We start from the raw sequence: 14,136 nt of genomic DNA, 5'->3' as shown, positions 1-14,136 counted from the left end.
AAGATTAAAGAAAAATAAAAAGAAATAGTGAGTTAAAAACACTCACTCATACTCTCACTGCGTCACCCATCCAGGAGGGTGCACGTGGAAGGAGCATGGACGCTGATACAAAGGAAATAGTGGGACCAGAGCAACTCATGTCAGGAAAGGACGCCTGGTGGAAGTAATATTCAGGAAGATGCTTGAAAGAGAAGTAGAACTTAGCAGGAGAAATTTAGGTCTTGTAGGTATGGGTGTGTGAGGTTGGTCAAGTAGAGAGTGTTCTGAGCAAATAGAACAGCTCATGAAAATGCTGGGATATATAAAACAGTGTGTGATTTTGATACACCTGATATAGATCTGGAGGGGGAAGGGGCTGAAAATATCACCAAAGAGCCAGAAAGTTGGTAAAAAGAAGTTTTTTTTTGGTTGTTGTTTATTAAATCTTTACCCGAGGACATGCTTAGAGAAAGAAAGGGAGAGAGAGCAAAAAACAGTGTGAGAGAGAAATGTTGATCAGTTGCCTTATGTACACTCCCCAATTTGGAATAAAACCCACATCCCTGGAATGTGCCCTGACTGGGAACTGAACCAGCAACTTCTTGGTGCACAGAATGATGCTCAACCAACTGAGCCACTCTGGTCAGGCAGCCAGCGAAAGGTTTTAAACCTGAAAATAACATCACTAGAATTGTGTTTCCCTGAGGCCCTTTTATTTATTTGAATTTTTTTTTCTTTATTAATTTGAGAGAGAGAGGAAGGAGAAAGAGATAGAAACATCGATGAGAGAGAACATCAACTGGCCACCTTCTGCATGCACCCCACTGGGGATCGGGCCCACAACCTGAGCATGTGTCCTGACTGGAATCAAACTGGCAACTTCTTGGTGCATGGGTCGATGCTCAACCACTGAGCCACACTGGCCGGGCCCCTGAGACCCTTTTAATCACCCACTTATAGATTATCCCTTAAAGTAAATGACCCTACAGACTTTTGCTATCTCGCAATGTAGGTTGAATCTTTACCTGGTCTTATTCTCAGGAGGTTATTTTACTTATTGGTGAACTTTGGCTATATTCCCTACTGGTCAAAGAATAGAAGTATATTAATTGCTTCAAGGGGTTGTTGCTTTTTTTAAAAACAGTTTTCTTGTTTATAGCATCAATTCCAAAGAATATCTTTTTAACACTGCATGAAAAACTTTATGTCGTGATGAAAGGGAAAATGGGGACTTTCAACCTTTGTCAGCTCACTGGACAGCTCACTGAAGAGTTGCACGGACAGCTGGAGAACTTGGGCACTTATGGGACAAGGGACCTGAACATCTTAGTAAGGTAAACAGACGAATGACTATTATTTCATCTTGCTCTTTTGGAATAAAAAGTCTGAAGGCTGTACATTGGACTTCAGAAATTATCTGGTGGATTAATGAAGTCTACCTAACTAGGCAATTAAGGGACTATATTAATATTTTAAATTCTAATTAATGGGCAAGCTTTAGTTTAGCACTTTAATTTTATAGTGAGCAGATAAGCCAACACATTTTAATACATGTATAGTAATTTCTCTTTAGTCATTCCATGCAGTTGTGTGTGCTCTATGTGGGTTTACCTGTTGCAGTAGTCATGTACCCACCAGAACTTTGATAACAAATTCAGTGCAGTTTGTGATTATTATAACAAGTGGGCATTGAGTGGACAAGGGAGAGGATGGGATCATCAGGTAGATGACAAGGGTCCAGGAGATGTTTGTGAGACATGAAAAGTTGACTGAGGCAAAGTCAGTGGGAGCCTCACCCCAGACGCCTCCTAGAGGGGAGGTGCTGCGAGGCAGGTGAAGTAGCAGAGGCGGCGGAGGGACCGGGTAGTGGAGGGACCGGGCCCATGTCAGCCATGTTCTGAAGCTGTGTGGCAGAGGGAAGGTCTGGGCACGGGAACCATGAGAGACATTTTCCACATTCATAAGGAGATGTGGGAAATTGAAGTTACCTTGGGCATTTTTCCATCTCAGTGGGATACTGGGATGCTGAAAGCAGGATTCAACAGTTCAGACTCATAAAACAAAGCATTTAGTGTTTTGTTGAAGGGAAAGAAAGGAACAAAGACAACCAACCAAACAAACTCTGGGCATGCCCCAAATCTACAATAAAACAGTATATTCTCAGATATCTTTGAAACTTTGGAGAAAGTGAATAAAAATGAAATAAACAGTCTTTAGTGTTGCCAATCTAGGACATATTAACCATCATTGATATTCTTTTACTTAAGGATGCCACAGTAATTATTTTACCATGGGAAAACTTGACGCTACATGTTGTATTTCAGTAGGCAGTGGTTCACATTGGTGGATCCTGTAAGACATTAGGAAATGTGGTGATTAGTATTGCCCTTGACTCTTTGGTTACTTTTTGCTGCTCTCTGAAGGCATAGACCGTGTATCTTAGTTATTATTTGCTAAATAAATGCTTGTTGAAATTGCATTGAATTTATTTATTTCTGTGCATCTCACATTGGTCAGAGTCAAAGAATGTTTGCTTAGAAAGCATTTTAAAGTCTTCAGATAAATAAGACTACAATTTCAGTTACCCCTAAGTCATCTTGACAACAATAAGCAAATATTAAAACCTGTTAAGGGTGACTTTCTCCCCAAAAAATTCTGTCCTGTTTTACTATCTACTCCTTATATATAGCTATTTAGTAATGCCCTCTTTTGTTTTATCTTGTTTTAAATTTTTTTGGTTGATTTTTTAGAGAGGAAGGGCCCTGGCCAGTTTCGCTCAGCAGTTAGAGTGTCGGCCCACAGAGCGGAGAGACCTGGGTTTGGTTCCCGCTAAGGGCACGTACCTCAGTTGCAGTTTGTCCCCGGCCCTGATTGGGGTTGTGTGGGTGGCAGCCAGTCGATGTGTCTCTCTCACATTAATGTTTCTCTCTCTTTTTTCCTCCTCCTCACCCTCCCACTCTATCTGAAGATAAATGCAAAAATGTCCTTGGATGAGGATAAAAATAAATAAAAGAAAGAGGAAGGGAGAGAGAGATGGAAACATCATCATGAAAGAGAAACACTGATTGGCTGCCTCTTGCACGCCTCCCACTGGGGATCGAGCTCGCAACCTGAACACGTGCCCTGACTGGGAATCGAACCCGGACCTCTCAGTCCACAGGACAATGCTCAGTCCAACTACAACCACACTGGCCAGGCTGTAATACCCTCTTTTGTATCCTGATTTTATGTTCTTCTGGTCATTGGGTCTGACTTTTTATATGTTTCTTTATTTGTAGGCATCTCCTTTATCCAGTCAGCGTGAATACGCTCTTTAAAAAAGATTTGTTTCCCACAAACAAAAGGAAAATCATGGAGTTCCATCAGCATTTTCAAGCTTATGATGAAGGTTTTGAGCATGGGTCCCAGATACCAGAATGTTTTCTAAGGTAGAAGAAGTTGTTTCCTATAATTAATTTATTGACTAAGCTCCTCCCAGCAATTCATGTGCGTCTCATTTCTCTGTTCTAAGTAGATGTGTCAGCATTTTAAGTGGAAGAGAGGGAACTGTTTCTTATGACCATTTTGTTTTTGAAGGAGAAGCAGAAGAGATTCGCATGTTTTCCTTGTTGTTTTTTTAATTTTAAGGAGCAAAAATGAGAGAGAATGAATATGAATATTAGGATGAAATGAAAAATTTATTTTTAGGCTTTTTACCCCATTACAGCTCATTGCCACATTCATTATTATAGTTTGGACCTGTGTTAAATCGTCAGGTGTGGCAGTCTCAGAATCGGACCCGTCCTCATTCTCCTTGAGGCGAAAGTAGGTGTGGACAAATGCATGTCTCAGAGTTGGCTCAGATACATGGTGATGAAATGGCTCGAATGCAAAGTAACTTGTGATTTTTTCATTTCTTGGCAGTTGGTCTACAGTGATTAGTGATCAGAAAATATTAAAAACATTATAGCCAATTTGCTTTACCTGGTTAATCTAGCAGTGGATCCCCGGTGCTAGCTTTTTATTCTTCCGTAAGTGACAACAGCCAAAGTAAAAGTAGATCAAGCAGATCCTGGGCCCTCTATTCAAACTCAATGCCAACCCTATAGGAATTCAAACATTTGTTTGTAAAAGACTCTACAAATTTTCCTCACAAAAAAAGACCTCACAATCTTCCTTGTGGACTAATAAGTCTGAGGGTAGACTTCTCATGAAATCCTAACTGAAGATGAAAAATTTGGAGAAGAAATAATTTCATAGACTTCCCCTATTTCATTCTGTGACCTGTTACTCTTAAAGTGCTTTCAAATGAACTTATACACACTTTTTTTCCTCTCACCTAGAAACTGGTCAAAATCTAAAAGGTGGCTTCTAGCATTTTTTGAGAAAAATATTCCAGATATAAAATCATACATACCTGAAAAAGATAATCCCATGGTAAGTATACCTTACTGTATTTTTGCTAAAATACATGAGATGAAGACAATAATAAGCTGATTATTAAATGTATATTTTCACTAAAAATCATGAGCTTTATTAGATACCATTTTTGTGCCAAGCATTGGTGTTAGACACATTTACATGCATTATTTTATTGTTACATCCCCCCAGTAATGAGGTAGGTATTAATTCTGTTCTATACGAGAAACACCCGAGGCTAAAGACCACCAAACAAAACAAAATTCTGAGGTTCTTTATTCATATATTGTACCATTGGCTGTGTCAACAGTGACAGGCGGGAGTTAAGGTAACTTAGGTGAGATAATAAAGCTTTACAATGTGGACTTGGTTCTTGTTGCCACTAGTTGGTTCTCTCTTCAAACGCAAGGAGCTAGTGTGGTATAATTTTCAAAGTTGGGCACTAGGAGTCAGTGCCTTACATGTCCTAGATTTGTGATTCTTCAGGTGTGGCACCCAGGTGCCAACATCACCTGGAGACCACGAAGACAGAAGCTCTGGGGCGGAGCCTAGCGATGCGTGGTTTAGTAAGCCTTCCAGGTGCTTCCCAGTGCTTGCTGATGAATGGCTCTTATCCTGGCTGCTCATTAGAATTTCTGGGAACTTTTGAAAATGACCTGGTTCTCCAAACCCACCCTCAGACACTTGGTCTGAGCTTCTTGGGCCCAAATGCAGCCCCCAGCGATATGACCTTGGGGATGATACTTAATCTCTTGCCTCGGTTTGGTCACCTACCTGATAGAGTGGCGGGGATTAGATGAGTTAATGTTTGTAAAGTGCTTAGAGCATAGTAAGGACTACCTGAAAGTTTATCATTGTTATTATCATTTTTAAAAATATCACTTCATATCTTTTAGTATTTAAAGATCACATTAAGTCCAGCCAGTGTGGCTCAGTGGTCGAGGGTCGACCCATGCCTCAAGAGGTTGCTAGTTTGATTCCCAGTCAGGGCACATGCCCAGGTTGTAGGCCCAACCCCCAGTGGGGGGCGTGCAGGAGGCGGCCAATGTTCTCTCTCATCGATGTTTCTATCTCCGTCTCTCCCTTTCCCTTCCTCTCTCTCTAAAATCAATAAAGGAAAGAATAAAAATAAAAAGATATTTAAAGATCACATTAAAAGTTTTGTTTGTTTTTAGTTAGAATAGCCAGCGTTGTGATAGATGTCTCTGCTTCCCACTGGAGGGGAGAGCAGCCTTCGGAGAGAGGAGTGCTTGGGTGTTTACCTTCCTCCGAGGAAAGCGACCGGAAGCTGTGCTGGAAGGCCCTTTGTTGACAAGCTACATTTCAGCTAATGATTTGATTTCATAAACAGACCCAGACAAATACACATTTTGTTTGCATTATTTTCCAGAATTTAGGGTAAAACTATACTCAGATCCAGAATCTATGGGCCTAGCAAAAAGGGCTTTGAATGTCCAGCCAAAGCTGCTGTTTTCTTACTCTGAAGAAATGAAGCTTTTTATTTTATTTTTAAATTAAATATATTGGGGTGACATTGGTTATATTGGTTTCTAGTGTACAATTCTATGATACGTCATCTGTATATTGCATTGTGTGCCCACCACCTAAAGTCAGATCTTCTGTCACCATATAATTGACCCCTTTCACCCCTTTTTTAAAATCCTCACCTGAAGATAATGTTTATTGATATTAGAAAGAAAGAGAGAGAAACATTGATTGGCTGCCTCCCATATGTGCCCCAACCAGGAGTTGAATCTGCAACCTAGGTATATGTGCCCTGACCAGGAATTGAACCCATAACCTTTCAGCGTATGGGACAATACTCTAATCAACTGAGCCACAGTGGCCAGGGGCCCTTTACCCTTTACCACCGTCCATCTATGTCTGTGAGGTTTTTTCCCATCACCATTCATCCCTCTTATACCCTCCTCCACCTCCCTCCACCCCCTGAAATGAGGCTTTTTAAATAATAGCCACTGTGACTCCCTATTTGAATCAAGACACATTTTAAACTTAGCTGAAACTCATTCGGTGTTTAGGACGTTGGGACAGAATTCAGTGTGACCTTCATGAGCAGTTTAACTTCATCTTTGTGTGTATTGCTTCTGTTTCCCTCCAGAAGTTTTTCATTTTGACACCCACATTTTAAAAAAGAAATGTGGGCTAAGAAGAAAATAAAAGATTCTGTTGTGTTCTGCATAAGTAGATTTCAATGGCCTACTTAAGCGGAAGACTGAGAAAAGTGTTTTTGTTTTTTTCAATATTATACACCCATTTTGTCACATCATAAATATCAAATGTGGTGATTTCTTCCATGTGAGTCTAGATGTATATTAAACGAGTATTTCCATCCACAGAATAGCATATCAAAAGAATGAAATACATTTATAGGACTTTTCATGAAATATAAACTTTGTGTTGTAACAGCTTCCATTGTAAATATGATAGAAACCAGCTCTAAATGAAATTTATACTTAAACTATTTTCAGTTCTGCTAATTCATTGTTACAAAAAACAATAACAATAAAACACTGCTAACATTTTTGGGTTGCTTATTCTGTGCCCGGCATAGTGTTACACATTGTGCAAATTCATTTCTCATTTGTTTTTCACAACAACTTTCATACCCGGAAAACCAGGGATTATGAAAACCAGAAAGCTAGGGATTAGAGTGGTTAATCACTTTTGAAACATTACATGCCTTGGTAAGGAACAGTGACTATCTCTCATTATATATTTTCTTTTTTTTTTTAAATCCACATCCGAGGATTTTTTCCATTTTATCTTCAGGTAAAGTGGGAGGGAGAGAGAGAGAGAGAAACATTGACGTGAGAGGGACACATCGACTGGTGGCCTCCCGCATGACCCTGACCAGGGCCGGGGACCAAAAGTGCAACCGAGGTACGTGCCCTTGGTCAGAATCGAACCTGAGACTCATTGGTCCGAGGGCCAATGCTCTAACCGCTGAGCCAGACAAGCCAGGGCTGTATTTTCTTTCATAGTGATTTAATAGTTATTTTCTGTGTTGTAGGATCTGGAGCAAAACTGCTCATTGGGGTACAAGGCAGTTCTCTTAACCCCTAACCCACGGGATGATGGCAGTGCCTCCAGTGGGCTGTGGAGTGTGGTGGCCGAGTGTGGGCTCCAGAGTCAGCCCCAGGCTCCGGTCTGAAGCCCCGCCCAGCCACCTAAATATGTATGTTCCTGGCAGGGTCCCCTAACTTAACTGTACTTCAATGTCCTCACATGGAAAGTGGTGAAGATAATAGTATTTATTTCTTGGAGTTGGGTGAGGACCAAATGGATTAAATACGTGCAAAGCACCTAAAACAGTCCTTGCCTTAGCAAGCAGTGACTAGACCCTAGCTACCGTCATTTCTATCACCTAAACTTGAATTATTTAAGATTCCAGCCTGGCTGGTGTGGCTCAGTGGTTGAGCATCAACCCACGCACCAAGAGGTGGCCGGTTCGATTCCTGGTCAGGGCACAGACCCAGGTTGTGAGCCTGACCCCCAGTGGGGCATGCAGGAGGCGGCCATTCGATGTTCTCTCTCATCAGTGTTTCCATCTCTCTCCCTCTCCCTTCTTCTGTCTCTCTAATGTATCAATAAAGGGAAAAAAGATTCCAAGTGCAGGGGTAACTTAATGAAAATGCTCTGGTGTCTGAACTTCTTCCTCATGGTGAGGAACAGGCATAGGCAAATCTGGGGAAACCTTTCAATGAAGAACATACCTTCATGGTATTTGTATGATGACCTGAGGGTAACCAGAGTAGGTAACCTTGGATAGGGACATAGTCTGAGCTGGCAAATTTCAGTTTTCCACGGGGTTTCAGAGAGTTACAGTGTTTATAATCCACTGGCTCAGCAGTTTCCTCTCCCGTGCCTGAGAATCTTCACAGCGGAGGGGGTTGGGGCTTTCTCCTCAATGCTCCAGAGAGCTGTGTTTCTTTTCCTAAGAGTAGAGGTTTATTTTATTTTTTTTAAGTAATATTTGTCAAAATGGTAATTCACTGAATTGTCACAACAATCCTTTGACCATTTTATAGATGAGGAAACTGAGACACAGAAAACTTAAAGTAACTTGTAACTAAACCAAGTTCCAATTCCACATGTAAAAATCTTGGAAACTGCCATTTCGTCCTAACAAGTAGAACAGACTGAAAAATCAACAACTCTTCTTGGGTCCATCAGAGAGGGAGGACACAGGGCAAACCACTGCCCCCTAATCGGAGAGACCCACAGGCGAATAAATACCTGATAATCTGTTGAGGATTTTGTATCTGTGTTTATGAGAGATAGTGGTCTATAGTTTTCTTTTCTTATAATATCTTTTTTCTGGTTTTAGTACTAGGGTAATGCTGGCCTCATAGAATGAGTAAGGAGGTATTCCCTCTATTTCTGTCCTCTGAAAGAGATTGTAGAGAATTGGTATAATTTCATTTTTAAATGTTTGGTAGAATTTACTGGTGAACCCACCTGAGCCTGGTGCTATCTGTTTTGGAAAATTTATTAATTGTGGATTACATTTCTTTAATAGATGTGGACCAATTTAGATAGTCTGTTTCTTCTTGTGAGAGTTTTAGCAGATTGAGTCTTTCAAGGCAGTGGTCAGTTTCATCTAGATTATCTAATTAGTGGCAAAGAACTGTTGAAAGTATTCCTTTATTCCATTTTTAATTTTCATGGGCTCTATAATGATGTCCCCTCTTTCATTTCTGATATTAGTAATTTGTGTTGTCTCTCTGTTTTTCTCTCTTAGCCTGGCTAGAGGCATGTTGATTTTATTGACCTTTTTAAAGAACCAGCTTTTGATTTGGTTGATTTTCTCTATTGATTTCTTGTTTTCAGTTTCATTGATTTCTGCTCAAATTCTTCTTTCTTTTCTTCTACCTACTTTGGGTTTAATTTGCTTCTCTTTCAGTTTCCTAAGGTGGAAACTTAGATTACTGATTTCAAACTATCTTCTTTTCTAATATAGAATCAATGGCATAAATCTTCTTTCTAAGTAATCCATATAGAGTATTTTCACTGCCTTAAAAATCCTCTGTGCTATGCCTATTCATTCTTGGCTATAAAACACAGCTTAACAAATTTGAAAGACTAGAAATCATATAAAAACCTACTTTCAAGACACAACGAAACTTAACTAGAAATCAGTAACAGAAAGATCCCCAAACATGTGGAGATTAAACCACTCACATCTAAATAAATCATGGGTCAAAGAAGGAATTGTAGGAGAAATTAAAAATATTTTTCAACAAATGAAAATGAAAACTAAACCTACTAAATTTGGGGATATAGCAAAAGCAGTGCTTATAGCAGCTTTATTCATAACGCTCGAAACTTGGAAGTGACCGAGATGCCCTTCAGCATACGAATGGATCGTAATGATAGATGTGTGTCATTATAGATTTGTCCCAACCCATAGAATGTACACCACCAAGAGTAAACCTTAAAGTAAGCTATGGACTTTAGGTAATTATGAGGTGTCAATGTAGGTTCATCCTTGGTGGAAAATGTAATATACTGCTGAGAGATATTGATAATGAGGAAGGCTGTGCACGTGTGGGTGAGGGTTATATGGAAAATCTCTGTATTGTCCTCTCAATTTTATTGTAAATCTAAAAAAAAAAAAAGTCTTAAAAAAACCTAAGGCAGATTTTGAAGCAATAGAGTGAGGGAGTTGAGCTCCAGAGTCCCTGCTCCTAATTACTGCACAGGGAGGAAGTATGTACATCCCTCGCTTGCCTCAGACTGCAAACCTGGAAATGGCAGAAATAATGCCTTTTGGATAAAAGAAAAATGTGCCCTGGCCCATTTTGCCTAGTGGTTAGAGCGTCGGCCCGCAGACCAGAGAGTCCCGGGTTTGGTTCCCACTAAGGGCACGTGCCTCCGTTGCAGTTTGTCCCCAGCCCTGGTTGGGGTCGGGTGGGTGGTGACCACTTGATGTGTCTCTCTCACATCGATGTTTCTCTCTCTCTCTTCCTCCCTCTCTCCCTCCCGCTCTATCTGGAGATAAATGCAAAATGTCCTTGGGTGAGGATAAAAAAAAAAAGAAAAATGCATGCTCTTTTATTTAGTAGCATCAGTCATTTTCACATAGCTGTGGTTTGACAGTATTTTTCTCTCTTAAACAGACACTAATGCAGGCTTTGCTGGATATCATAGAGACGGAAACCAGTGAGCAAAGTCCCAATTACGGGCTCCTACTGCTTTGGGCTTCTTTGTCCAATGCCGTCCCCGTAAGTATATTAGTAAACTAAGGGGTGCATTTCTGTCTGTGCACTTTCAATGTTCCTCTTTTTTTTTCACTTCTTATGGCGAAGAAAAAGACTGCAGTGGAATTGTCTGTGAGATAGAAAAATAAAACTGAACATGTGGTGAAACCTGTAAGATCACTGAGGAGGCGAAGCAGAGACCTGGGTGTAGGCTGGGTCTCAGATGCAGCAGGTCGCAGGCTACGGGAGAAGCCCGCACTCTGGGGTCTGTTGTGATGACTCCTGCTTCTGGAGCACATTCTCTGCTGGCCAGTGTGCTTAGCATTGGTACTGCAGAGATGAACCAGGCTTGACCCCGCCTTTTACTGGGGAGAGAGTAGGTCAGCAGAGAGTTTCAGATAGAATTGGACTTGAATCCAGGTAACCCCGGTCACAGCCATAGAATCTCACGGAGGTAATTTCAACTCTGAGCTTCCATTTCCTTGTCGGTGAAAGGGTATGATAAGGAAACTCGTCGCAAGGTCCTAGGACTTGGGTCCTTGTTAATAGTAGCTCTCATTTCCCTACAAGGTTGCTGTGAGGATTTGCAATAAGCCCGTCTGGTACCGGGGGAATATGGGTTCTGTGTCCTCCCGTCCCCTCCTCCTGTGCACCATCCCATTTGCAGTGCACCTGGCATCTTGGCCCTGTCGCGCCCCCGTGATCGGAGCTGGTGGCATTGGAACTCACAGTGCTTCTAAAGAGAGCGGACACTGTATAACTTTTTTTTTTAAAGCTGTTATAAACTAGATTAACGTCATGAGAGTTGTCTGCCTCTTCATGTTTGAGGCACACCGGTGTCCTGTGTTGGGAGGGTTTCCCATTAGCCTGAACTGCACTTACATCATCTGAGAAGCTGAAGGGTGACCTTTTTTTTTATATGTTTGTTTTCTACTTAACAGGGACATTCAGATAATTTCTAATGATAAATGTGGTCATTTTCCTTCCTTTTCTTCTAACAAGGAGAAAGAAGATGTAACCTTATGAAGGTCAGGGTTGTTAAAGGCTTTCGAAATACTGATATGCTAGTTTCCTTTACCCTGTTGCAACACTTACTGGGTAAAGGGCAGAAATGGGAATTCCAGCCTCTCTGCCCAAATGTGTGTCAGCCACTAGAATATATAAAAGAGTTTAATTAATTCTTTCCCCTTCTTTATATACCACAAACGTTAATCTTTGATTTGTCCTTACGTAATTTTCTTGGCAACATATTAAGCAATAGCAAAATTAAAAGGGCAACATCAAAACAACTCCAAAAGCAGCAACAAAACAGCCACTCCTGCCCCAGGATCGATTGTCACAATCCCATTAGGAAGGTCCCCCGGAAGAAAGAGACACAAAGCCCCATTGATCTGACTCGGGGAAGTCAGCTCTCTGGAATGTGTTCCTGGCATTGGTCTCAAAGGATTTGCATCATTAATTTGAGAAAGGAAGTGTCTGATGACTAGTGAAAGTTCAATCTCACTTTCTCTTGTTGGCACTTCCAAGAGGCAGCTGGTGTGTGGGCAGAGACCCTGGGAAGGCTGTAGGTCAGGTCCAAAGCCAAGTCCCAGTACTGGGTGACAGTAGGCCAATTGTTTAACCTCTCTGAGCCCCAGTGTCCTCATCTGTAATAGAGGTTTAATGATATTGACCTGACAGGGTAGCTGTGAGCATTATGTTGGTAAAATGGCCAACAATCCATGGCAAAGGATAGGTGCCCAATCAGTGTTAGCTTTGTTCTCTTATAGAAAGTAAAACCGTGGTTTCAATCAATCATTATTTTCAGTGGTCCGTTAGTCAACTGTCCTGGCTTCCAAAACATGACCACTTAAATGTCCCAGGGTAGGAGCGTCCACTGCTGTCCTGGTTCCTGTGATCTCCCACCCGTCTGGAGAGCTGCTGAAAACTCTGCCAGAAGTGTAGGTGGCGGGACGGGACATTTCTGGGTCCCCAGATCACACTCTGACCTTGCGTCCTACTCTGTGCTCCGCCACAGAGCTCAGCTTCAGACAGGCTCGGTACGGGGCGCTAGGAGGCTTCGTTATCACCTAGCTGAACTTGGGGGGACCGGCCCAAGGTATTAACCACGACTTATGAAATTGTTTCTATGCTAAAACCATTTCTAAGTTCCCAGAAATTTCTGACTGCCAAATGAACTTCTGAAGAACATTTTTGCAGTCCAGTCTCAAAACTGACACTTTCGGTAGTAACCCTGACCCCACACCCGCAACTCCCATGGCATTTACTGTCTGTGCCGCCCACTTCCTCTGTATTTAGCTGTTTTCATCTCATATCCCCAGCTAGATGCGAAAGTTCTTTGGGCAAGAATTATGTCTTTTTATTTAAGCTTTTTTTTTTTTTTTTAAATTGATTTTTGAGAGAGAGAGAGAGAGAGACATCGATGTGAGAGAGAAACATAAATCAGTTGCCTTGCGCATGTGCCCCAACTGGTTACTGAACCAGCACTGGGGGGAACTGACCCCGCCACCCTACAGTGCATGGGACAGCGCTCCAACCAACTGAGCCGCACCGGCCAGGGCACGGAATTACATCCTGTGCAAATTTGTGTTTACCATGATCGGTCGAAGACTATCTAACATGTTACAGAGACTCAATCACGATTTGTTAACTTTTTTTTTTTTTTAATAAAAGATTAAATGATGCTGAAGGACATACTCAGTTCATCCTCTATGACACAGCAAGGCAGGGCTTTTCTCTCTGTTCCTGTCGCCTTTGTTCTTACCTCTCCAAAACAGGGGCTGCTCCTGAAGGTCACTGAGCCAGGTGGGCCTTCTTGCTTCCCTGCCCTTACTGTGAACTTGACCCCTTTGGGAAAATATTCATTGGTACTTTGGGTAGCACTTTTTAACTCCTTTCCCACATGTGGGCATACAAAGACCTCAAGGTCACTTCTTGTTTGTTGATTCAGTAATGTATATGAACTTATTACTTTTTACTCTTTTTTACATGTATTTTATTTCTAAAAAAGTAATTTGGTTTTCTAAAGTAGAGAACCAAGATTTTTAGAAGCAAAATCTATTAAGAAAAAAAGCATTAAAAATGATAACTAGTACCATCGTGCAGCTATTTATAGTTTAGCTGACTTCTTTGTGTTTGTTATAATAAAAATAAGTATTACCCAATTTTAGTGAATCTCTGAAACTCTAGGCACATACAACTTTAGACCCCTCTTTTGCATAACTGAAAATCCATGTACGATCACTAAGATTTCCCCCTGCAGCATGATCTCCGACTCTTTAAATAAGATGAATTGAGTATGGAGTCACATTATTATTGAAATACAGTAATTCACCACTTCCATCTATAGAAAATAGTAGAAAGGGCCTGAGTGGGGAGACAGGCAGAGAGCTCTGAGCATCTTACCTCTACTGTAAAAATACTCGAGGTGATCTCTAGGGTGATTCTTTCATAATCTGGAAAAGGCCACAGAGAGCGGGTCTCCGATTCTAATGGCCTGGCTTTACCGTAATTACCCCTTCACTGCTCTAACCGTAAT

At 41.3% G+C, this 14,136-nt stretch overlaps 1 protein-coding gene across 2 annotated transcripts in view; it reads left to right on the top strand.

Moving 5' to 3' along the window:
• Nucleotides 1-14,136, top strand: part of LOC118621602 (24-hydroxycholesterol 7-alpha-hydroxylase) — an 87,657-nt gene that overhangs the window by 12,426 nt on the left and 61,095 nt on the right. For both annotated transcript variants that reach the window (XM_036248947.1, XM_036248948.1), the window contains 4 exons: nt 1,139-1,313; nt 3,258-3,407; nt 4,302-4,395; nt 10,518-10,622. In XM_036248947.1, coding sequence (XP_036104840.1) covers nt 1,139-1,313; nt 3,258-3,407; nt 4,302-4,395; nt 10,518-10,622 — 524 coding nt within the window. The remainder of the gene's footprint in view (nt 1-1,138; nt 1,314-3,257; nt 3,408-4,301; nt 4,396-10,517; nt 10,623-14,136) is intronic.

The sequence above is a fragment of the Molossus molossus genome, unplaced genomic scaffold (genome assembly GCF_014108415.1).
Source record: "Molossus molossus isolate mMolMol1 unplaced genomic scaffold, mMolMol1.p scaffold_m16_p_8, whole genome shotgun sequence".
In the NCBI taxonomy this organism is placed as follows: Eukaryota; Metazoa; Chordata; class Mammalia; order Chiroptera; family Molossidae; genus Molossus; species Molossus molossus.
Note: the sequence above shows the minus strand (reverse complement) of the source record. Positions and strands in the feature narration are given on the sequence as shown.